We start from the raw sequence: 24,167 nt of genomic DNA, 5'->3' as shown, positions 1-24,167 counted from the left end.
GGCATGCTGGATTTACGTGCGCGCTCGTGTGTTGGTTTAAATGCGTGCGCGCCCCTTCAACGCTCTCTTTCCTTTCCTCCATTTTGTGAGACGCGGTGCAACCGGTGAGCGGTTTTGGTTATTGTAGTTTGTTTAAGGGGTTTTGCTGAGCGGTTTAAAGATAAAAGGTAGCGGCGTGAAGTCCCGTAGAAGGCGTTTGTGTGGTTTCTGCACCCGCATACATACTGATCTCTTTACTGTCGCATGCCTCATCTCCTGCCCCATGTGCAAGTCACGCCTTAGCCCACGCTGTCGCTTATATGTTCCCTTTTAATAAAAGTAAAGAACCCATCAGCGCCCATTTCTTTTATGGCCATAAAAATGATGTTATGCAAGTCCGGCATAACATCCACGCCGTTTATGCGGGTCAACTAGTACTTTAAAAGTAGCAAGTTCATATTTTGTTTAATGTAACACGAATTCTGCACGTTTGTTACCATCTGCTCGAGTTGGAATCATAACTACTAAAAAAAATAACCATGAAGCCAACTGTTTGTCTTTGAGTTTAATTTCTGTTCTTCGTCTTACCCTAATTCTGATTTCTAGGAGCTGAAACCATGCAGCTGTTTGTGCGAGCTCAGAATCTCCACACCCTAGAGGTGTCCGGACAGGAGACTGTGTCACAGATCAAGGTAAGAGAGCCACGACAGGCAATAACATTGGAGTACCTGCTATTGAGCGGAGAGTTTGGGGATTTTAGTTGGTTCTTGTTTAGAAAGATTCATTGTGCATATTTGCTGTGGTTGGAATGCAAATTACATGGGAGAAAACAACATCTGTGGATATTGGGTCAACTTGTATTGAACATTGATTGCCACCAGGGGATTAGAAACTGTCAAATGCAATATGAAGCATTGTTCTGCAATAAAGACCCATTCCTGTGCTCATTCTCTCAGGAACACATCTCCTCCCTGGAAGGCATTCCCTCTGAAGATCAAGTGATTCTTCTCGCTGGCGCCCCTCTCTCTGATGAAGCTACCCTTCTGCAGAGCGGAGTATGTGAACTTAGCACCCTTGACGTAGCTGCACGACTTCTGGGAGGTTTGTATCCGCTGATAAGCAACCGCATTACCACTGTGTTCTTATTTTAATCCACTTTAGTATCGGATACATCTTCGCTACAATGCCAAATCTCTAGTTTAATACATGCTGGTAACTAGTATGTATTATACAGGATGTTTGTGACAATGTTTACTGACCTTGACTTCTCCCACAGGTAAAGTTCACGGATCTTTGGCCCGTGCCGGAAAAGTACGAGGGCAGACCCCAAAGGTAAGACAGCAATACAGAATATAGTAATGTGGTTAAGGTCCCATCTAAGTTTGGAAGCGGCATCCGCCAAGCCACTGCTTGTCCTATAAAAGGATACTCAAAGCGTTCCAACAGATGCCTGTTTAAAAGCTAGCTGTTGTTTTATACGTATTTTAAAATATTTTAAGGAAGAAATACAATGGCGTGCCTTCTTAAAGGACTGGTGTGTATAATAGGAAGACGTTAGGGCAAGAGTTGTAGATTAATACTAGTTCTTCAGGTGCTGCCATATCCGATCACAATCGTGTTTACATAAATTGGTTTTATCGAGGAGCACTGAAACAGTCTTCATGTTAAAAGTACCAAATAAGTATGTTAACTAAATACACCTTTATACCATGTCTTCCCAGAGCCGCAAAATATATTAGAAACACAAGTGAAGTGTTGCACAAGATGTTAAAATAAGCATCGGAAACGCAGCACCCTCATGCTTTGCACTAGACTAAAGGCATTAAATGGCTGTTTATCAGCTTTGGTCACTGGTATGCAATTATGATTGTATCCAGTGTACCATGGCATATGTACTTCACGGAATCAGACGTTTTGTGTGATCATAACATTTTGCATTTAATCATAGGTTGCCAAGCAGGAGAAGAAGAAAAAGAAGACTGGCCGGGCAAAGAGACGCATGCAGTACAATAGGCGCTTCGTGAACGTGGTTCCCACATTCGGCAAGAAGAAGGGACCAAACGCCAACTCCTAATTTGTCAGGAAAATGACTTAATAAACTGTTGATCTATAATAGCTGTCTGGATTGGTTCATTGGCCTAGGCGTATTCATTCGTACGTCCAAGGGGGGGGGGAGATGTTAAATACATTCTCATTGGCCGCAAGCAACCGCTATTCAATTAAGTGAGTTATGCAAAATATGGTAATTACACCCCCCCCATTGAAGACATGTTATTATGTAAACACCACTACATACATCTTAGTGCCAATTAAACAGTAACTGGGAATGCTTTACCCCTTCAGGCACTGTGATTTTCATAACTAAAGGATTAAATACTTTATTTTTTACCATATGTAAATGATTCCCTTTTTTCCATATTTGAACCTGCACAAATTTGTTGCGTAACATCTGATTAGTCTTGCCCCATATTACATATTTTTAGTACTATTGGCTTAAGGTATTATGGGTGTAGTGATTTAGTTTTAAGAAGTTAGAATTTGTATTTGTTTGAGCTGTTCCCAGTGTGGCATGGCTCAAGCTCCTTTTGGGGATCTCATACGTTTTTGACATCACTGGGATCCCAATTTTATATTAATTTGTGTTAACTTTTTCTTAACTTCAAATTTTTTGGTAGGGGTGGAACCATTTCTCCCTCTCCTCTTCTAATCTATTTGGGTTGGTCAGCTTGATCGGGAATTCCTTGAATGACTGTACTGGGAGCGCTGTTATACATGATCAACCAGCAGAAGCTAGTGATGACGGGAGATACCAGGCTGTCGGCCAACAGTCTGTTCTGTGTTACGACTGGGAGATGTCCTTGCTGCTGCAACAAAGTCAGGATGTTTCTGTACGTCCTAAAGGGCGTCTTGATGCAGGTTTTAAGGATGTACATGAAAGTCCTAAAGGGACTGACCATGTTAAAGCTGTCACATCTTTCAAATGATATTCTACAACTTCATCCATTAAACCTATGTAGTGGCTGCCACCTTTTGAAGTGTGGTGTAACGGTCATTTTTGTCCCCCTGGGGAGGTGGCTGATAATGGTGGTGAAATGACTAGTGGGGCCTCACAGTAAAAAGTGTATGATGTGGTGATAACACTCTTGTGGTTTGTCAATTAGGAAACTAATGGACCTTTTCATTGATATGGGGTAGGTAGCTGTGGCTGGCCCTTGTCTGCTCTATGCATCCTTTTGACTGTTTAGCAAGCTGCATGTGGGCATTGGTTGCATTCTTAATTTTAATAGTTTTAAAAGTTGGTATGATTTTTTTTTTTTCTTCTTCTTCCAAGGATGGCGTCTCTAGAAACTTGAGCTGGCTGGTATATGCGCATGCACAAAAGGTGTTCAGCCAATCACAACGCCCATGTGTCTGCATGCAAATTAAAATAGATACCTTGGGGTTGACAGCTATTAAAGTGCATATGATGGCGAGAGAGTCCTTTTAATTAAGATGGTGCTTTGAGCAATCCAGTAGATGTTACCAAGATTACTAGTTTGTAACGGTATCCAAACTTACCTTTAATACGTTAACTGCAATAGTGTAATAGGATCAGCACAAACGTCCTGCTACCAATCATTTTAATGTTTTTTGCTATTTGGATGAAGGCGGGGCAGTACAGGGATCCACCCCTAAATTACGGGCCTCTGTAGAACTTGTAACGTACTGGCCAACAGCATATAAACGCATGCCGTAATATAGAGAGAAAAAAAATCTGTCCGGAAACTCCCGAAGGCAAAATATGAGCGGTTGACGACTAAAGCCGAGTGTGTGTAGAGAACCGATTGGCCAGTGGGCTGATCGGAGAAATCGACGATTGGCTTACTCCTAACGTAAGCACGTCACCAAAACAACGCTAGTTAGTAATGGAGATCCTGGGGCAAGAAGTGAGGTTACCGGATCGCAGTACGTCGCCTACACCGGCTCTTACACCAAGCGGAGAGCGCATCGGAGATGGCGCTCAGCCCGTGTGTTCTTTGTGTCTGTCCGGTCCTGGAAGATACACTTGCCCCCGGTGCAATGCACCCTACTGCAGCCTCGCTTGCTACAGAGGGCCCAGGCATGAGACGTGCTCCGAGGCCTTCTACAGGGACTCCGTACTGGAAGTGCTGCGGGCTGAGCAGGCGGAGCCGCAAGGTAAACGGCAGATGGAGGAGATGCTTCTTAAAATGAGGGAAGAGGAGGCCGCGGAGGAGCAGGCTGTAAACATGGGCGCAGTGCACGAGCTGAATGAAGAGGAAGCCGGACTATGGGGTTCTCTTACTCAGAGAGAGAGGCAGGATTTCCTTAGGCTGCTGAAGAGTGGAGACATTGGAGCCTTAGTCCCGGAGTGGAGACCATGGTGGGAGGCAGCCCAGCTCTCAAGCAACAAAGACAACGCCGGGATATTGGAGCTTCCTGGGGGAGAGCTGAACTTGAAGAGTCACCCGGAGAAGCTGGGTAGATGCCCAGAGTTACCGAGTGCAGATGGAGAAAAATGTCAGGACGCGCAAAGCATCCCCAAACCTGTAAGTCTACAGGAACAAGGAGCTGATAAAGTCAATGTATTAGGCTGGCAAGAGGGTGAGGAGCAAAATAAAACCTCTGGCCAGGAAACCTTTGAAAGTCAAGGTAATCAGAAGATGGAAAGACCTGGGACCAAAACTGGGACCACCTCTCATGGTCGCCAAGCTTGTTCACCAAATAAGAAGGATTGTGCTAATAATGTGTGTGGTTCAGATACAGAGAGGACAGAAATAATACAGGACAACGTATCTGAAGGTGATGCAACAGGAAGATCTTGTCCAAATGTAGCAGGTCAACCTTTGCTGTCCAGCATTCCACCTGCCTTTAGTTCTATCCCACCCTTGCGCTCCCTTAGCAGTAATCCTTCCCACTTGGTACAGTTTAGTGTTGTAAATGCTATTTATGGTTATGCCTTTTCCCTTTGCCGTCACAATGGTGATCTGGATAATGAAGACATGTTGCTGGATTTCACAGGAACTTTGCTAGGTGTCTCTGGTACACTCAGCTCGGCTGTAGTTTATAATGACACCGTACACGCGCTACAGAGTGCCATTCGTGCAGCATCTGACCCGCTGTTAGGTGGCGATGAGGGGGGAGCCTGTTCTGCCATTGAAGCTACATCACTCATCCTCCTGGGAGATGGTAGCAAAACCTACTCACTGGCTGCTTTAGCTCATACGTTTCATGTGCTGAGAAGGGTCCGTAAATTAATATCTGAGGACGAACGTATGAGAAGAGTGGTTTTCAATGCAAAGAAGAAGTGCATGTTCCTGGCAGCATGGGTAAATGAAAATGATAACCATTTGCCTATATTGTCTGAAATGGTGAGGAAAGAGTACCAGCAGCACCTGGAATACATGAGTGGATTAAAAGAGATATCTAGTGGACTCCAGAAAATCTGGGGTGGAAAAAGACCACCACAAAAGAGGGTGCTGATTGAAGATGTTAGCGCTGGCACAGCATGAGAAATTGCTAGTGTTTTATTGTTGTATTAAAAGAGAGCTATTTTTTCACTGCACCATTTTGTATGATGTCATTGGTTGGTTTTGTATGATGTTGTGTGTTTCATTGGTGTCCTTTGTGTCCTACTTTACAGTAATAAAAATCCAATGGAAAGAACAATTATCCTATTTAAATTTAGTAATGCACTTCTTGTATCACAACTATATATATATATATATATATATATATATATATTTTTTTTTTTTTTTTTTTAAATCATCCTGTTTTCACGCACAACCCCCTGCTCATTCATTCTAAAGACCCTGATTTGCTGTGGTTTATGCTGCGTTGCATATAGCGGGCTCAGCTAGTGTTGCCTTAATCCTATACCTGGTTTAGCAAGATTGGGGAAAGGTAAGATTTTGTGAGCTTCTGTATAGGCACTTAGTTTTCTTATGGTGCAGGCAAGTCTGGTTTAGGTCAGCCTCTGATTGGTTTCTGCTGGCTTGTACATTACCGTATTTGCTCGATTATAAGACGACCCCCCAAAATCTGAATATTAATTTAGGAAAAAAAGAAAAATCCTGAATATAAGACGACCCTATAGGAAAAAGTTTTACCAGTAAAAGTTAATTCATGTAAACTGTTTTATTTTTTAATAAAAGCTATGATTGAGAAAAATATTTCATTTTATTTCCTTTTATTTTCCAATCTGCCCCAGAAATGCCTTATACCCCCATATGCAACTGTGCCCCATGATATGCCTTTTTACCCTCTATATGTGACCGTGCCCCATGATATGCCTTTTGACCCCCTATGTGCCACTCTGCCTCCAGCAATGCCTTATACACCTATGTGCCACTCTGGCATTTAGCGGGTTAAAAGGCATATTATGGGGCAGAGTGGCATATAGGGAGGTATAAGGCATTTCTGGAGGCAGAGTGGCATTAAAGGGGGTTAAAAGGCATTTCATAGAGCACTCTGCCTAACACCCCCCCCCCCAAACTTACTGGTGCTTCTGACTCCCGGTGTGTTGTCTGGGCAGCTGGTAGACGTCTTTACGATTCGCGTAGACAACTTCCGCTGCTGCCGGAAGGAGGTGCGGTTAGCAGCGGGGGTTGTCTGCGTCCATCGCACAGACCTTCCCCGACTGTCAGAGAGAATTCCCTGCACCGGTGGGCTGAACTCTGATCTCTGACGGCTGGGGAAGGTCTGCGCGATGGACGCAGACAACTCCTGCTGCTAACCGCACCCCCTTCCGGCTGCAGCAGAAGTTGTCTACACACTGCCCCGGCTACGCACCGGGAAGTCACAAGCACCGGTAGGTTGGGGGGGAGTGTTAAATGGGGGGCATAAGACAGGAGGATCCAGGTCTCTTGCAGCGCTGTGGGGGATCTGAATCTTAGTCTCATAGTCAGACCTATTTGAGGAATATAAGGAATATAAGACGAGGATATTTTTCAGAGCATTCGAGCAAATACGGTAATAGGATAGATATTTTATTAAGCATGAAGTCAGCTTTCTCTGGCATACATGAGTGAAGATATATGGAAATGTATCCCTTGTGCCATGATGTTAAAAAGGCAGTGGAACATGGAAAGTCCTTAATTCATTACAAATAAAAATAGACTAACCCATTGCACTTTTTTTGAGGATCTTAGTTGTAAGCTGCATGTTGGTTCTATTTGTTGCATCTATAACTCTCTCTATTATGAAATAAAGAAGAAACAAAAGGAAGCTTTTACAATCTAGTTCTCGACCTCTGTAACTCTTATGTTCAGGTGTCTTTTAGCCTTACTCACGCTCTAAAATGCACTCTTTGCTTGTAAAATGAAATTATCTTGGCTGTTGAACGGTCTCTCCGATTCTGGCTGCATGGCTTGCCACTTTGCCCCCAGATATGCCTTATACCCTCTATATGCCACTGTTCCCCCTGATATGCCACTCCACCCCATATATATCTTAGATCCCCCTGATATGCCTTATACCCCCGCGATGCGCGTAGACATGACCTTCAGGTGTTTAGTTATGGAAGCTCCAGCCGCAGTGGAAGTTGTCTGCGTGCATCGCACAGACTGCCAAAGAGGAGGATCCAGGTCCCCTGCTGCGCTGCGGGGGATCTGGATCTGAGTGTTAGAGCATTTGCTCTGGAAAAAATCCTCATCTCATATTCGATAAAATCGATTCAACTAATCGATAATGAAAATTGTTGACAACGATTTTCATTATCGATAAGTTGTTGCAGCCCTACAGGAGATGCATTCAGCTGAATGCATCTCCTTCAATAGAAATAGGTGGAGGAAGTGAGGTGGGGCAAGGAAAGAGCAAATGCGTAAGAGGATTGTGATGAGTTTATAAACCCAATCACTTAAAATGTAACATTTTGCTACCATATGCATTAAAATCTTATTGTAGGATAAATATAAATAGACAATGTGATGGATGAAAATGTTTCTTTAAGTGATTCAGTGCAGTAAGAGATGTCAATATATCATTTCGTACTAGCAGAGACCTAATTCTATTAAATGTTTACATTCTTTTGGCTACTCAAAGCTGCAGTTCTTATTACTGGTATACTTTGTATTGTCTTTTTAGTAGGATGCTTTCTGCTTAAACATTGATCCTACACTAATAATAAACTGTGAAAAGTTATTTTAAATACAGATGGCACTTTGTTTTTCAACCCAGGGATGTTTAGCCAGAGCTTCCTATCTAGGGGTGAGATGCTACCTCTTATATTCTAACAAAACATTTTACCTATCGCCTATAAGATCCAGCTATTCTAATCCGTTCTAAGGAAATAAATGTGAACGTCATAATCAATATTACCAAGAAGCTAGCTCTAGAACAGTAGTATCTAGTGCCTGATTATCACCATAAAATAAATACAAATACAGACCAACAGAAGTGATTACAGTTTTGTTTTTCGGTTTGGGTGTGACCTATTAAGACTCCAGTTTAAATTAGTTTAAAGTACATTTATTTCATTCCCTCCAATGTTTTCATAGTTTTCATATAAAGTGTAAACAAGTTCTGTTACTTTGAGGCAGAACACATACAAAATTCAGATTTCTGAGGCTATTCTATTACGACTGATAATGTCTTTTCATGTTGTAAAGAATCTGAAAAATATTCACACTGAAAAACCAGACATGTTCTGGAGCCTGTCCAAATGTGAGAATTCTAGGGAACAATAAGTAGGAAGGTTCCTACTTATAGCCTTGTAGTGCTATTCACTATTCAGGTTTTCATTTTGCAAATAACATATGCAATAATTACTGTTTAATGGGACAGTCATTTGTGTATACTGGAGTTACAATAGGTAAGAAGGTTGCTATCCCAAGGAGCAGGGCCAATTGAGATCACAGATCTCCCTCAAACAGGCCCAAAATTAGGCGAGCAAGAGCTCTGTTCCTTAAGACCTATACTGCAGGGAAGCATCGCAGAGCCGACGGGCGTACCCAGCTGGGGTACAAGGTGTGCCCGTGACACTATACTGCAGGGCTCCTGCCACAGGACTTAAAGGAGAGGGAGAACGGTAATGAGAGTGGGTAGATAAGGAATAGGAGAAAGAAAAGTTAAAAAAAAAAAAAAAAAAAAAATCGGGGGTAAGGGTCAGCATATGTTTATCCACACTTACCGTTTTGGGCCTAAAGGGAATAAACATATTCCCTCTAAAACATGCTTAACCCAGGGGCCCTAAAAAAAATCCCTGGTTAAAATGAGTGCATGTCTCAGTATACAGGGTTAGAATACGTGTTGGTTGGGGACAGTATACATGTCTAGGAGAGGCCCCGGTTGTTAGTCTAGCACTTCTATTGACCATTCATTAGAGACATTCACTTTGCAAATAGCATATGCAATAATTACTATTTAACTGTACCCTTCTTTGTGGATGCTGGTTTTGCAGCGTACATGGCTATTAAAGTCCTCATTGGTGGCAGTCTAAATTGTTTCAACAGAGACATATCCTGTTTAATAGTAATGGAAGTAGGTTTGTATATGTTAAATTAAAAAAAATGAGTTTGCCATTGGCATCAGCTCTATGAACTTGTTCCTAAAGCCAGTTGAGTTGACTTCTCCGAGCAAGTATTGATCTGGTTCTCTGAGTGGGGGTAAGGACACAAATGAGCTGAATGATCAGTAGATGTATGGAAATATTCTGTAGGGTACCCGCCGACAATATTCCTGCCAGGCCAAGCCATACTTCTTCATACATTGGTGTTCATCTCTTGCTTCACGGTGAATGAGGAGGACGGTAAAATAGATGACGTAAAAGTAAGGCAGGATGTGAGAGAGCCCTGGAAGAGAGGACATGTTGAGAGATGATACCTTTTCCACCCATGGAGCACTGATCAGAAAACACAGATCTCAAACTATTTTTTTTTTTTTTTTTTTTAAACAATGGATTGGATTTTCTACCAGTTGCCCCACGTCAATAGGAACTACTAGGTTACTAAATGGTCTGGGTTAGGAGCTTACAGGACATGAAGCTCGACATAGAAACATAGAACGTGACGGCAGATAGGAACCATTCAGCCCTTCCCGTCTGCTCAAACTCAATACTTTTTTTTAGTCCCTGGCCTTATCCTATATCTAGCTTGCCTTATGCATATCCCATGCTTGCTTAAATGTCTTCACTGTATTAAGATCTACCACTTCTGCTGGAAGGCTATTCCATGCATGTTCCATCCCAGGGCAAAAAACAAACAAAAAAAACCTTTCATACAGAAATTAAGATACCATAAAAAGAGTTAGTCAAAGTTAGTGCAATCATCTCATATTGTCTCTATTTCATCTGGTTAAACAATTTCTTTATTCCATTAGTAAAATATATAAAGAAAAAAGTATCAGCAACTCACCACATGGCAGGGACCAAGCCAGAGCCATAATCAAATCTCCTAGATAATTTGGGTGCCGAACAAGGCCCCACCAACCCGACACAAGCAGCCTCTTCCCTGTAGCTGTTGGAATAGTTTCAAGCCCTGTAAAAATAAATTAAAGCAATGGGAGGTGGTCTACATTACTGCCCAGTTCCCACTAACACACCAACTACTGCACAAAATAAATAGTGTACTACACTTTCTACCACTAATAGAAAAAAGGTAAATCACGTTTGTTATTTTAGTTTTTCTGTATCTGTCATCTAACTGAAATATTTTGTAAAGCAATGGGAAGCTGTGAATCAGTTATTATTGTGATGTTGTGATGTTCCACAATGCAGGAATGAACTCTGCCATTAAGAGGAGTGCGTGAATACAGGCTGTCCAAGCCAATTTTTTCACAGGTTTCAAATAGGCAATTACTCCAATGCAAATAGTTATATATGACCTACGTACAGATCATGTTGTCACATTTTATGGAGTTTCTTTTTGTTTTGTGGATCTCTCACCTGCTACCTGTGGGTCAGCTGGATTTCTCCGAAAAGCATTTTTCTGTGAGTTAGAGCCACGGAAAATGATGTATCCCAAAGCTGGAATACAAGCAATGTATTTTATTATAAAACTGAAATGATGAATTCATTATTATTACCAGACATGACTAACATTCTCATTCAATATGAAGAGATTATACTAATTTGCTGAAATTAATAGTTAAACACCTTCAGATAAAGGTAGCACAGTTTTAACTCCAACAGAAATTAAACAATGTCCTCAGGTAATATGATGGCACTATATAAACTATAAAACAATAAACAATAATAATTTAACATGAAACTGTTAATCGTATCAAAATAGTGTTTAGAAATGACTAAAATCCTACCCGGAAAGAAAGAAAATAAGTGTGCCAGATATTAGTAGTATTTTAGAATAAAAGATTAAAATCTTTTTAAAATCATTTTAACAATTTCTTTAAATAAAACAAGGTATAAATATGTAGCATTCTGGTGCTTTATCCTCAGCTCGCCTGTGTGCAGCTAAATGATGGCAGAGGGTCAATCAGTTATTCAGCCAAAACTCCCATGGATAGCATGTGTTGGCAATATTTGCAGAGCATGAAGAGTCGGTTCCCCTGCTCTTGACATGGAATCTAAAACTACATATGCCATGATACATAAACCAATGTGATTATATTCACAGGTATTACAATAAATATATAAAATACTATACATACTGTTTAATAACACAATGCCAGTAGCAGCTGTTACACCCAGTTTCTGAGGATGAGTGACTAAGAAATATCCTTGCAGTGAGTAGGTGAAGGGAACCCAGCACAAGTCACCAAAAGCCAACATAAAACCAAAGCCATCATGGACAATGTCCATTGTAGTGAGGATAGCCTCCTGCGGGGAGGATGAAATAAAGAAAAAATTACTATGTTTTAATGGCGAAAAAAAACAATGATAAATTGTAAATCACTTAAAAACAGAAAGTGAGAGGAAACCATTATAGTGTAAGATTGCTGACTTACTTCGTGCCACAGAGCGTCAATGACATACACAGCTTGAAAGCCACACACCAAGATCATGGATAGAGATGGGGAGCCTTGCAGCTCAATCTCCTTCATCAGGAAGCATAGGTTAATGAAACACTAGGGACCAAGAATAAAATTAATAACTGCTTTGATCAAAGAAAAAGCATTGCATTAAATTCACAGATAAATATGCGCTCTCCATTAATTGTAAAGTCAAATAGAGCAATCTTTGCAGTCTACGTGTAGACAACAGCTGTTTCTGCCCGGCACTTCAGGCGGGGCTTCTATGACTGAGCACCGGAAGGTCAGGTCACGCCGGAAGTGCTGGGCAAAAGCAGAGGTTGTCTGCACATATCGCGCAGACGTTCACCGGCTGCTAGAGAGGAGGATCTCCCGCAGCACTGCAGGGGACCTGGATCCTCCTCTCTGGAACAATTGTACATATAACATGATAAAAAGCAGATTCTGTTGAAAGATACAGTACCATCAAGCCCCACAAAGCAAGAAGATAAATATTAAGTATTGTTATCCTCACCCATCCAATCAGTCCAGGACGAAGCTCACAGAAATACTTCAGGTCAAAAGAGCCAATACGGGGGTTAAGTTCATGTCCAATGAAAAAATCGTATAAGGGGTTACCTGAGGCAAGGAATGTAATTATTAAACAAATCATGATCATTATGTACAATGTTAACTTTAATGTGGAAGTTAAAACTGTTGTTGAACTACAGCTCACATCTTTTGTTAGCCCAGAGCTAGCCCAAATCATGGGAGTTGTAGTTTAGTAACCACTGGGTATTTACCTGTTGGTGATTACTACAACCTCAACTGAAATAAGGTAAAGAGAGAAAAGAAAATACAGAAAAGTTGTGAAGGACAAGAAAAAAAAAAATTATATAGAAATATATATATCAACAACAAGGTTGCGTATGTACCTGAATTTCCACCTGGAGCCAGAGCAGACATTGGTGCCGTCAGTGACTTCATATAGAGGAAGATGCTAAGGACCAAGGCCAGGAATGCAGAACCAACAGCCAGTTGCAGGAAGTGGTCATAGACATAGGACAGAGGCAGTTTTAGTACAAGTGCCACCCCTGCCAGCAGGCTACTGACCATCATAGCATGAAAGGCTACAGAAAAACAAAATGCTTATAGTATTGTGTCTTGTTGATATTTGTTATATATATGTTGGCAAATATAATCAAATAATAATCATAACAATATGCAGGGTCACATAAGCTTTGAAGTACCTTTGTTCACATCCAATAGTAATATTCCATTAACACACAGGGAAGCGCATTACATTTTATGCATCGGGTTCTCACTAATAATATATTGCAAGTTCTAGCGCACAGGCTCTTTCACACTTTTCCTGTCTTGTGAAACATGTATAACTGCTATCTGCACTGTACCTGTGCAGTGTGTACAGACTTATTATAAAATAATATACAAAGAAATTTCATATGGCACAATAGTTGTGTTGAAACAGTGAGTATCACGCATAATATTTAAATGTTTTGGGTATTTTTCACTTCTGAATCTCACTTATCTATCTGAGGTTCCTATGAATCCACCAAGGAAAAAAGCCAGTTGATTTTTTTGTAAAAGCTCAACATGAACACAAAACAAACAACTGGGAAATGAAAACTTTACACTAGTCACCATGCTAAAACTGTCTCTTTGAATGTTAATAATTAACTTGACAGAAATGCAGAGTCTTTCTGTGTCAATCTGTCTTATGTCATTTAATCACTTGTGATATGTCTCAAATAGAATCCCATCATCAAATACATGGAAAACACTTCAATAGCAGATCTGTTATGGTGTTTGTCTGTATCAGTAAACATGGTCAAAACTAAGTTTCAGAAGGCATGTGACCCAAATATTTTGGACCCCCTTGTGCATTTGCCTGCAGTTGGTGGAGGAAGATGTCCTAGGGTTCTTGGTAAACGGGGTGATCCACGTCTCCACCTGCACATGTTTTATTTCTGCTCCCTGTCATAACCTGACCCATTGAGCCAAGGATATGCAGGAAAAAGCACAGAGCCCTTCCTGTTAAGAATTATCCATCATTGACAGGACATGTATTGTGCAACATCATCCTTTTCGCCATACAGCGCAAATAAAGTGCAGACAGCAGAAGCGGTACGTTTTTATAGTCGCCACTCAGGCAAAGAAAGTTGGTTTTATACCTAGTCAGGGTACGTGCCATGCTGCAGATGATATACCATGGAGGTTTAAGCACATTCACTAGTGGGGTTACAAGGTAAGACTGTGAGTTGAGTGTTGACTGTATATCATTTAATACAAGTTTCTGCCATTCATATTATGGTACACATGTGCAATGGACAGCTCTTATCTTACCATTGATTCTATATTTCAGTCGGCTATTATCTCTTAACGGTGTTCCTTCACTAACCTAGGAATAAAAAAAAACCAATACATCTGAATCAAACTAAATAGTTTCAAAAAGTATACAAAAAACACCTTTACTTGAACATCTTGTTTTTACATCATATGCCTCCTTCAGCATTGATCCACATTCTCTGTAATCCACTGGAGTTTACTAAAGCAACAGCACCAACAGCAATGTTGCCATATATCCCCTTTACACAACATAGGCGTGTATGTGACTTAAAGGAACTATTTATTTGACCATGAGTTGGTTAGTCTCTGAATGTTGCACCCGTGCCAATGGAAGAGCCATCTTTAAAACATGTAGACAGCGGAGGAGTGCAACCAGCATAAAATACATTTTCCTGATTTATATGCTGGGGGTTTACAGCTGTAGATATATTGTAGCTTAAAATCGGCCATGAATCATACCACCAATAACATACCGTATGTGATGTGTTACCTCTAAAGCATCTCTTAAGCAAAGTGCACTATGATTGCACCTTTGTCTTGAAGGGGCTGTAAGTGTTTTATGTGTGGGGGTGAGGAAAAAAGTGAGAGAGAGAGAAAAGAAAAAGTGATAAAAAATATAGTGATAAACAGATGAAAGAGAGAGAGAGAGGGTAGAGAGAAAAGCAGAGGTAAAGAGAAAATATAGAAAGAGAGAAGGAATAAGATAAAATAAAAAAAGTTCATGTCATTTTAAAGGCAGGTGCATATGCTATTAGTAATTACAGTGAGCAAATAAAAAAAACAGGTGTAAACCATGTATACCTTCCCCATGGGCAGGATATATAATAAAGCCTGCAAAAAAAACCAGGCCAGCAGAATCATCAGAGCAACTGGGTTCCACAGAGATTCAAATGGTGGAAGAGGGCCTGGTAGCTGCAACACACTGGCTTCTTTCGTCCTGCATGTCAGCAGGAGGTAGAAAACTGTGCCAGGCATCACAAAAATGAGCAGGAAGGCACCTACAAACGAAAGACAACAATTACAAGCAACCAAACACTACATAACTACCGTTATGAACAACTGGAAGAAAGAAATGAACAAAAAACATTTAGCCTTACCCACTGGTCCCCCAAACTCAAGTTCAGTTGTTCGTGACGTCCGAATCTTTTCTGCCATCTTTATTTCTCCAAACCAGGGAACCAGTCTCTGTAATATAAGCAAGCAACATCTTAACTAAAATCATCGCTGGCTAAAAAAGTACACGATAGTATTAAGTTAGAAGTTACTAAGCTTCTCTCGTTTATTTTTAAATGCAACTTTTCCATCCATTCTTATACCTGGCTTTTTCATCTAGCTCTTCCTCCTTCAACTAGCGCATTTAAATTATTGGCAGTTAACATCTTATTAGCTATTAAAATATGTATTGCTAGAGCATGGAGGAAAGCTGAATCTCCTACTTGGAAAGAAATAATTGATCAAATAACCCATCAAGCTAAGATGGAGAAATATTTCTATTTGATGAATCAAAATTTGTCTAGATATAATCAGATATGGTCCTTGTGGTTTAATTATATTACGGATACTTATTCAAATGATTCTGTCTCTATCACATAGATATCCTCTTTTGGGTGCTAACTTTAATTCCCTTGAGTCTCTCTCTGAATTTGTATTACTCCTGGAATTCAAATTAATTATTGATGAAATTAAATTTCATTTTTTAGTTATATTTTTAGATCGGAGTAAAATTTAAGATCTTTAAGTCTGCATATAGTGGATTGTATTAGGTATTTATGAAATGAAAGACCCAAATGGGTATAGTGTCCTTGGAGTACATTATAGTTACCGATAACTCAACCTCTACCCCTCCCACCGCCACTCTCGTTTGTTTGCGTCCTGCGTGTATGTGTATGAATGTAGGGTATTATGAAGATTTATATATGCCTCATTACTGTTTAAGGATATTAATGTAGTTTATTTGAAGTGGACCTGAGTAGCTCATTTTATTCCTTAAATATAATGGTTTTGTATCAGTAAGAGTTGTAACTCTAGTTTACTAACGAATTGTTGTGTATATTCTTCATATACTCTGTATGTTTTTTATGTGTTTTATATATTTGAAAAATCCAATAAATTATTTAAAAAAAAAAAAAAAAAAGTACACGCTATAGGTGGCACTAGTAAATACACAAGTGTCACAGTAAGCCCCTGAGGCTTTAGACACATGGGGGTAGATTTGAGTTTGGGAGGGGGATACTGATGGATTTCTGGGGAGAATCCTTGCCTGCCCAGCCCCCTTTTTGGTCTAAGTCACTCTGGGCTCATTAGGGGGCACAGGGTGAACGGGAAACCCAGTCTGGTCTGCCCTAACCAGACTCCCATGAACTAGCCAGCTACGGAACTCTACCGCGCCGACAATTCCCGGGGGCATTTCTGATGCTCCCTTGGGAGAACCCCAAAATTGTGACTCTTTGTCAGGTGGGCACTGCTGGCCATAGAACTGTATGGAGGCGCTGGGCTGTCTGGTAGTTAATGGAATTAAACCCCTAATTCTATAATGTTTGGTTATATAAATATCTGTTCTGTCGTCAATAGACCGAGTCCAGTTTTCACCTCAATATGAGTGCTGTCTGATGCATGCTGGGGGGACTGCTATGATACTTTATTGACCTTTTTAGGACAACAGTCACACTGTGTAGTTAAGCTTTGGCTCGCCACAGTGCCAACGCAGCTCTGGTATAGCGGCCTCCCTCCTTCTCTCTACAATGATGGTTCTGTCTGGAGCTGAATGGGTTAATCTCTGGTGTCCCAGCAGGAGGAAGCCATGTTTGGTGGGAGTACCCAGTCGGGGTACAGGGCATCCCGTCACAACAATCTATATTTTCATATATACATTTTACTTCCTGCGCCCCTAAAGAACAAAGTTATCTCCTGATTTAACATTGCATATTCACATTATTTATTCTACATATGCTTTATAAATTACTCCAACACCTTTTTATACAAAGATGAGCTCCCAACTGTGTTTATGCTATATGTTCAAAGGAATATCGAATGTCTGGCTCCTTATAGGCTACATATGCGCAATCTTCATATGAAAGTGAAACAGGATTTGCGCATGACTGTTATTAATACTACTACCAATAACAATAACTATTATCAACTAATAATATGATTATTGATATTGTTGTGTTTCAGTTAGTAACACTACACATATGGTATGCAAAACACTGACCTTTGCCAAATATAATGCCCAAAACTGGGCCAACAATGCAGGGGGCTACCAGCTGCCTATATAGTGCTTGCTTGGTAGAGGTATCACCACCACTTTCTATCCTATTTCAGCAAGTCCATGTTGAAGGAGGTACCAGAGATATAGTTGGAGAAAAAAAGATACTAAAAGATACTAGTTTTTAGGGTATTAAAACTCCTTGAACAGGTCTAAATGGTGTACTAGAGGTGCAGGTTTTACATACATTTACATTATTACTTTGATTTCATGTATAGAAAATGGCCGTTATGCACTGTGCTACATCTCTATATCCCATCAGAATAATGTAGCTCTTTGCTTTGATCTCTGTACTAATCAAACACCCACTAAAAAGACAGACACAGGTAACATGCAACGCCGACTAAAGAAAACAGTACTGCTTACTGAAAAAATGGACCCAATTCAATTTGTTCTGTCAAGCACTACATAAAACATATCCGTGTAGAAATAAATAGGAAATGAATCATCCAAAACTTGATACAATGTAGGCAATAACTGCTAAAAAAAATAAATAAAAAAAATGCTGCAATAAAAAGATAATGAAACATCTGCACTAGACTGAATATGAGAGTAACAGAGTCTACCAGATGGACACAAAGTAGCTCTATACATTTTTAGACAGGTCTAAAGGAATAGAATGTGCTGTTAATGTTGTTTACTGCCCCGTCAACCCCAATAAATAATATTGTATATTAAAGTACTCTGTGAGTACTTTTATATGTACTCTTACAAAAGGAACAAAAAAATAAAAAAGACACCAACAATTTTCCACTGATTGGCTGCTTGATCAGCCAATCAGCATCAAGAAACCACTCCTATTGCAACTAATAGAGAGTGCTTTCTGCACATGTGCATGGGGGTCTTAACACCCAGATTTTTTTTGCCAAGCTGCGTGTGCATAGTTTATAGTAACGAGAAGTCAGCATTAGTTAATGCGTAAGAAAGACCAGCCCAACAGAAACTACGAAAAATATAAAATTCTATTTCTATATATGAATCTTTCCAGTCTGCATTCCCGGCACTATAGGTCACTACTTTAATTTTATATGTTTTTGCCTTAATGTCCCCACGTTTACTTATTCAGGAGGTCCCCCCATTGTTACATTTATATGAAATATTATATTTAATTATATTACAGCAGATGCACACATATTTAAAGCACGGTGGACACATGCATGCATGACAGTTGCAACAAACACGATGATCATTATTAGTCTTGTATAAGGTTCAGTTCATATCAAGGGGATTTGTACATTGCAGCTGGTATAGCTTTGAAACAAATTGTCCAATTGCTTTGATCTCAGTAGGCTATCCAGCGGTTTGTTTGGATCTGCTTGGACAAGCGGTGATTGCAAAGAGAAAGTGTTCGCTAAATATGTACGTGAGGTTGGCCCACCAGCCCCAGTTACTTACCTATGTGCCTGGGACACTGAATTGCTTACTAGTGACTAGGCCTTTAGTGTTTGTTTGTTTTTTCCGTTGGTCTGGTTTTAGACGGCTCAGGCCACTGACTTTGTTTTGATGTCTAGCACTTTATACTGCTTCATTAAATGTAACTTAATGTTACAATCTCACTTAAGAAAAAAATTAGACTGTCCCTTTAAACACCTCACAGAACCACCTCTAGAACTGAAAGGTTACATTCTGGGTAATCACCCTGTAGTGCTGCATTACAAGAAGCACAGCCCTGAACTATGTCACCACAGAGATAGTGAGTGAATGGCAGTATACAACAATTATGTAATAGTGGAGCTGGATATAATAGTGAAACACAATATGGTACCGAATACATGAAACATGAGGATTCTGAGCGGAATTACAGCTATCTTACCTATATTAAATATGATGACCACAATTCCTCATGCTGAATGTGGTATTATTAAAAATGCAGCCCGCAGTAGTTCTGCAACTCACTTGTATGTATATTTCGGAGGTATGTTGAGCTGAGCGTTAAATAACACCGGACAATAAACCTACTTCGCCCCTTTACAAATTTAACATTTCTAGCTCATACGTGTGGGAATAAACAGTCACATCAACACACCTACCTGATAAAGCGCCCTTCGAGCTCTGGTGCCAAGTTCTTGTCCCTTTAAAAATCGCCTCAGAGACTCTTCCTACAATGTCACTATAGCCAATAACCAATCAGGAGGCGAATAGATGGGCTGCCCTGCCGTTCTGGGGGGAGTGTCAGATTCGCCAGCCAATCGAATGCTCTGGACTCTCTGCCCATATTCATATTTTTTTCTCTAATAGGCTGAAATAATAACCATGGCAACCGAACGTTCCTCCTATTCTGTAGATTTAAACAGCAGTGGATAGGTGTGAAAGTTCGCGTTCGTAGGGAGCTGAGGAAGCGGAGACGTTCATAGAGATATATACACGGTACTAACGCGTAAACCAACCCACCGAGTACAGCCCACGGATGGAGACCATAATGCGTTCTGCGCTCCCTACGCTGCAGTCTTGTCAATATTATGGTTTATTTATAATACTGACGGCCGTGGTATCCTCACTGTCGATTGAGTCAACGTAAAAAGCTTCACTTGTTAAATGCTAAATATATATTTTATACTGTATAGTGATCTGTCCTTCTCTCTCATTCATCTATGAAAGCGGTACCATAAACGGTGACGCAAACGTATGCCATCCGTTCATCCTGCGTACACTGCAGAGCGGAGACTAGGACTTGGCAACAGGAAAAGCACTCCTGACATCTAGAAAGTCCTGTCAGCTCAAAGGTGCTACTGGGTGGCACATGAACACCCATCACCTTGCAGCTGCCCCTCTTTGCCCAGGAAAGTTATGGCACTGCCACCTAGTGTTTCTATTTCATATAAAGTCTTAAAAGACACACACACTTTTATTTTTTCAGGAATGTACCGTATTTGCCCAATTACCGTATTTGCTCGATTATAAGACGACCCTGATTATAAGACGACCCCCCAAAATCTGAATATTAACTTAGGAAAAAAAGAAAAAGCCTGAATATAAGACGACCCTAAAGGAAAAAAGTTTTACCAGTAAATGTTAATTCATGTAAACTATTTTTTTTAATAAAAGCTATGATTGAGAAAAATATATTTTTTTTGTTTTTATTTCTTTTATATTTTCTATTGTATTTTCCAACCTGTCCCCCAGTTACGCACATCTGCCCCCAGGCTTGCCACACCAATATGGCACTGTGGCCCATGATATGCCTTTTAACCCTCTATATGCCACTGTGCCCCATGGTATGCCTTTTGACCCCCTATGTGCCACTCTGCCTCCAGAAATGCCTTATACCCCTATATCCCATTCTGGCATTTAGGGGGTTAAAATGCATATTATGGGGCAGAGTGGCATATAGGGAGGTATAAGGCATTCCAGGAGGCAGAGTGGCATTAAGGGAGTTAAAAGGCATTATATAGAGCACTCTGCCTCCAGAAATGCCTTATACCCCTATATGCCACTCTGGCATTTAGGGGGTTAAAAGGCATATTATGGGGCAGAGTGGCATATAGGGAGGTATAAGGCATTTCAGGAGGCAGAGTGCACTATTAAATGCCCCCTTAACGCCACTCTGCCTCCTGAAATGCCTTATACCTCCCTATATGCCACTCTGCCCCATAATATGCCTTTTAACCCCCTAAGTGCCAGAGTGGCATATAGGGGTGTAAGGCATTCCAGAAATGCCCTACACACACACACACACACACACACACACACACACACACTCTTACACACTTACCGGTGCTTCCAATTTCCTGCTGTATTGCCGGGGCAGCGGGTTGACGTCTCATTCCGCGAGGAACTCTGGAACTCTGATCTCTGACAGTCGGGGAAGGTATTTGCGACGGACGCATACAAACCCCCGCTGCCAACTTCACCTCCGGAAGCACCGGTAAGTGTGTGTGTGTGGGGGGGGGGCGACGACAGGAGGATCCAGGTCCCCTGCAGCGGTTCGGGGGATCTGGATCTTAGTCTCCTAATCAGACCTCTATTTGAGGTCTGATTAGAAGACGACCCCGATTATAAGACGAGGGGTATTTTTCAGAGCATTTGCTCTGAAAAAAACCTCGTCTTATAATCGAGCAAATACGGTATAAGACGACCCTGATTATAAGATGACCCCCCCCATCTGAATATTAATTTAGGAAAACAAAGAAAAAGCCTGAATATAAGACGACCCTATAGGAAAAACGTTTTACTAGTAAATATTAATGTAAACTATTTTTTCATATTTAATAAAAGCTATGATTCAGAAAAGAAATTGTTTTTATTTTATTTGCCAACCTGCCTCCCCAGTTACGCACATATGCCACTCTGCCTCCCTGATATGCCTTATACCCTCCTATATGCCACTCTGCCCCCTGATATGCCTTATACCCTCCTATATGCCACTCTGCCCGCCCTGATTTGCCTTTTAACCCCCTTTATGCCACTCTGCCTCCAGAAACGCCTTATACCCCCTATATGCCACTCTGGCTCCAGAAATGCCATATACCCCTATATAGGTATATAGGGGGTTAAAATGCATATCATGGGGCAGAGTGTCATATAGGGGGTATAAGGCATTTCTGGAGGCAGAGTGGCATATAGGGGGTTAAAAGGCATTTCTGGAGGCAGAGTGGCGTATAGGTGGTTAAAAGGCATATCATGGCTCCAAATGCCCCTAACAAATCTTTTTACTGCAAACTATTTGATTTGTTAACTACTGTTGATTTTTCCGATGTTATTGTGGGGGGCGATTTTAACTCTGTGCTGGAACAGGCAAGGTTCTAATAGACTCTTACAGATGGACGAACTCACAGGGGTCCGCTTATTGGCGCATCATTTATGCCTTGTGGATCCTTGGTGGGTCTCGCACCCCACAACTAGAGATTACACTCATGCCTCTAGGGCACATTGCTCCCTGTCACAAATAGATTTTTTTTAGTGTCGCCCTCTCTTATTCCTCATGTTACCCACACCTCCATACACAACATTGTTATTTCCGATCATGCCCCTATCACCTTGAGGTTAACTTTGGGTTCTGTCACGCCTTATACACGTCACTGGCGATTTCCTCAATATCTTATTAACGATCATTTCAAACTATTTGTAGAAACTACATGGGGCAATTTTGTAGACGACAACTGTGAAAATGCAGACAACCCGACTCTGTTTTGGGAAACAACACTGCATTTGACCAGGTCTCCTGGTCTCATTTATTTAGGGTTCTAAAATTCCAACATTTTGGCCACACTTTTTTGACGTTGATTCGACAGTTACATTGTAATCCCTCCACGGTCATTACGACTAATGGGTTGGATTCTTCCCCGATTATCATGGAACGGGGTGTACGTCAGGGATGTCCCCTTTCGCCGCTGCTTTTTAATTTAGCTTTGGATCCTTTGTTACGGTTGTTTCTCTTATCTCACGATATCCCGGGTATTGATGTAGGTTCCCATCAGTTGAAAGCTTATGCCTTTGCGGATGATGTCCTTCTATATGTTACTCACCCGCATCTTGCCATACCGCTTATCTTTGACCAGTTGGATACATACAGGAAAATTACGGGGTTTGTCGTTAACAGAGTTAAGTTCTGGGCTTTATGCCTGCGCCCCTTGAGATGCCCACTGGGCATGCCTCATCTGGGAATACAGTGGGGATCAAAATGGCTATTATATCTGGGGGTTAAGATACCTAAGTGCCCGGTTCACCTCTATAGCTTTAATCAAGAAGATTCCTTTAATCTAGTTCGGCCCCCCCCCAATCCCTTGTTAATCCAGTCCACAAATTTTCTAACACCCATTAGCAAGTATCCAATCATGTGCATTCAGATCTACATATAAGGCCCACATTTTTCATTACCAACAGAGCTATTGAAAAAGAAGCCAAGTGCGCTTCGAAACACTATTCCCCCTGTGCATAATCTGCATTAATATCAACACTGCTCACTGCTCACTGCACTTTGGACCGAGTAAGACTGACTTGTTAAATCAGCAATTTCTTTCAAATTTTTTTTTTTTATCTTTATCGTGCCCATCACGCACGAGGATAACACTGCTGACACCAAGGACCTCCATTAACCTACTCAGCAGACCTCATGGTCATGTGATGCCGGTGCTCCATCATAGAAGCCCCGGTGGAAGTGCCAGCAGTAGCAAGGGTTGTCTGTGTCCATCAAGTGGACATTCGCCGGCTGCCAGAGAAGAGAATTCCCTGCAGCGCTCCTCTCTGGCAGCCAGGGAAAGTATGCACAATGCACCTAGACAACCTCCGCTGCTGCCAACACTTTCGCCGGTGCTCGGTGATAGAAGCCCCGATGGAAGTGCCGGCAGCAGCAGAGGTTACCAGACACAAGGATCCAGGTCCCCTGCAGCGCTGCGGGGGATCTGGATCTTAGTCTCATAGTCAGACCTCTATTTGAGGTCTGATTAGAAGACGACCTTCATTATAAGACGAGGGGTAAAACTCGTCTTATAATCGAGCAAGTACGGTAAAAGCAGTGGGGTACCCAGGGCATTAGACTCCCAGGGCTCGTAATTTCTTAACACCCTAGTGTCTAGGATTAGTGGCACCTGGGTGAAGTATTTGCCGCCCCCTGTAAATAACACACACAATGCAATACCATACACAAACTTAAGACCATATACGCTCCAAATCGCGTATCCGTATACCTGCTGCCCGGACAACACACCGGGAGTCA

The 24,167-nt window shown here is 41.2% G+C and overlaps 3 protein-coding genes across 5 annotated transcripts in view; 2 read left to right on the top strand and 1 right to left on the bottom strand.

The window, feature by feature from the left end:
* Positions 1-2,092, top strand: part of FAU (FAU ubiquitin like and ribosomal protein S30 fusion) — a 51,583-nt gene extending 49,491 nt beyond the window's left edge. The window contains exons 1-5 of one of the 2 annotated variants that reach the window (XM_053449450.1): positions 39-104; positions 586-671; positions 936-1,080; positions 1,256-1,311; positions 1,928-2,092. In XM_053449450.1, the coding sequence (XP_053305425.1) occupies positions 41-104; positions 586-671; positions 936-1,080; positions 1,256-1,311; positions 1,928-2,053 (477 nt within the window). In that variant the 5' untranslated portion in view covers positions 39-40 and the 3' untranslated portion in view covers positions 2,054-2,092. Of the gene's footprint in view, positions 1-38; positions 105-584; positions 672-935; positions 1,081-1,255; positions 1,312-1,927 lie in introns of those variants that run through there. The other variant, XM_053449451.1, reaches the window with a different exon arrangement.
* A 1,772-nt stretch (positions 2,093-3,864) lies between these two features.
* On the top strand, positions 3,865-5,646 carry ZNHIT2 (zinc finger HIT-type containing 2). The gene has a single exon (XM_053449773.1). It carries the CDS (start codon positions 3,885-3,887, stop codon positions 5,487-5,489), a length of 1,605 nt encoding a protein of 534 aa, XP_053305748.1. The 5' UTR covers positions 3,865-3,884; the 3' UTR covers positions 5,490-5,646.
* Positions 5,647-9,416: 3,770 nt separating this feature from the next.
* TM7SF2 (transmembrane 7 superfamily member 2) lies at positions 9,417-19,646 on the bottom strand. Of its 2 annotated transcripts, none has more exons than XM_053449435.1 (11): positions 19,539-19,646; positions 15,345-15,432; positions 15,049-15,245; positions 14,245-14,299; positions 12,816-13,010; positions 12,416-12,519; positions 11,878-11,997; positions 11,581-11,749; positions 10,859-10,939; positions 10,329-10,451; positions 9,417-9,767 (listed from the first exon to the last, which is right to left on the bottom strand). In XM_053449435.1, the coding sequence occupies exons 2-11, from the start codon at positions 15,400-15,402 to the stop codon at positions 9,607-9,609; spliced, it is 1,263 nt and encodes a 420-aa protein (XP_053305410.1). In that variant the 5' UTR covers positions 15,403-15,432; positions 19,539-19,646; the 3' UTR covers positions 9,417-9,606. The 2 variants fall into 2 exon arrangements, with proteins under 2 accessions (XP_053305410.1, XP_053305409.1); XM_053449434.1 differs by having other exon boundaries at positions 19,543-19,646.
* Between the last annotated feature and the right edge of the window lie 4,521 nt (positions 19,647-24,167).

The sequence above is a fragment of the Spea bombifrons genome, chromosome 10 (assembly GCF_027358695.1).
Source record: "Spea bombifrons isolate aSpeBom1 chromosome 10, aSpeBom1.2.pri, whole genome shotgun sequence".
NCBI lineage: Eukaryota > Metazoa > Chordata > Amphibia > Anura > Pelobatidae > Spea > Spea bombifrons.
Note: the sequence above shows the minus strand (reverse complement) of the source record. Positions and strands in the feature narration are given on the sequence as shown.

Bases quoted from the DNA above. Each gene is read 5' to 3' on its own strand.
- ZNHIT2 (XM_053449773.1), top strand. From the start codon at position 3,885: ATGGAGATCCTGGGGCAAGAAGTGAGGTTACCGGATCGCAGTACGTCG.
- TM7SF2 (XM_053449435.1), bottom strand. From the start codon at position 15,402: ATGGCAGAAAAGATTCGGACGTCACGAACAACTGAACTTGAGTTTGGG. The intron at 11,750-11,877 runs GTAAGTCAGCAA...TCCTCCCCGCAG, and splicing joins TTGACGCTCTGTGGCACGAA to GAGGCTATCCTCACTACAAT. The intron at 9,768-10,328 runs GTGAGTTGCTGA...CCTCTCTTCCAG, and splicing joins GGCTTGGTCCCTGCCATGTG to GGCTCTCTCACATCCTGCCT.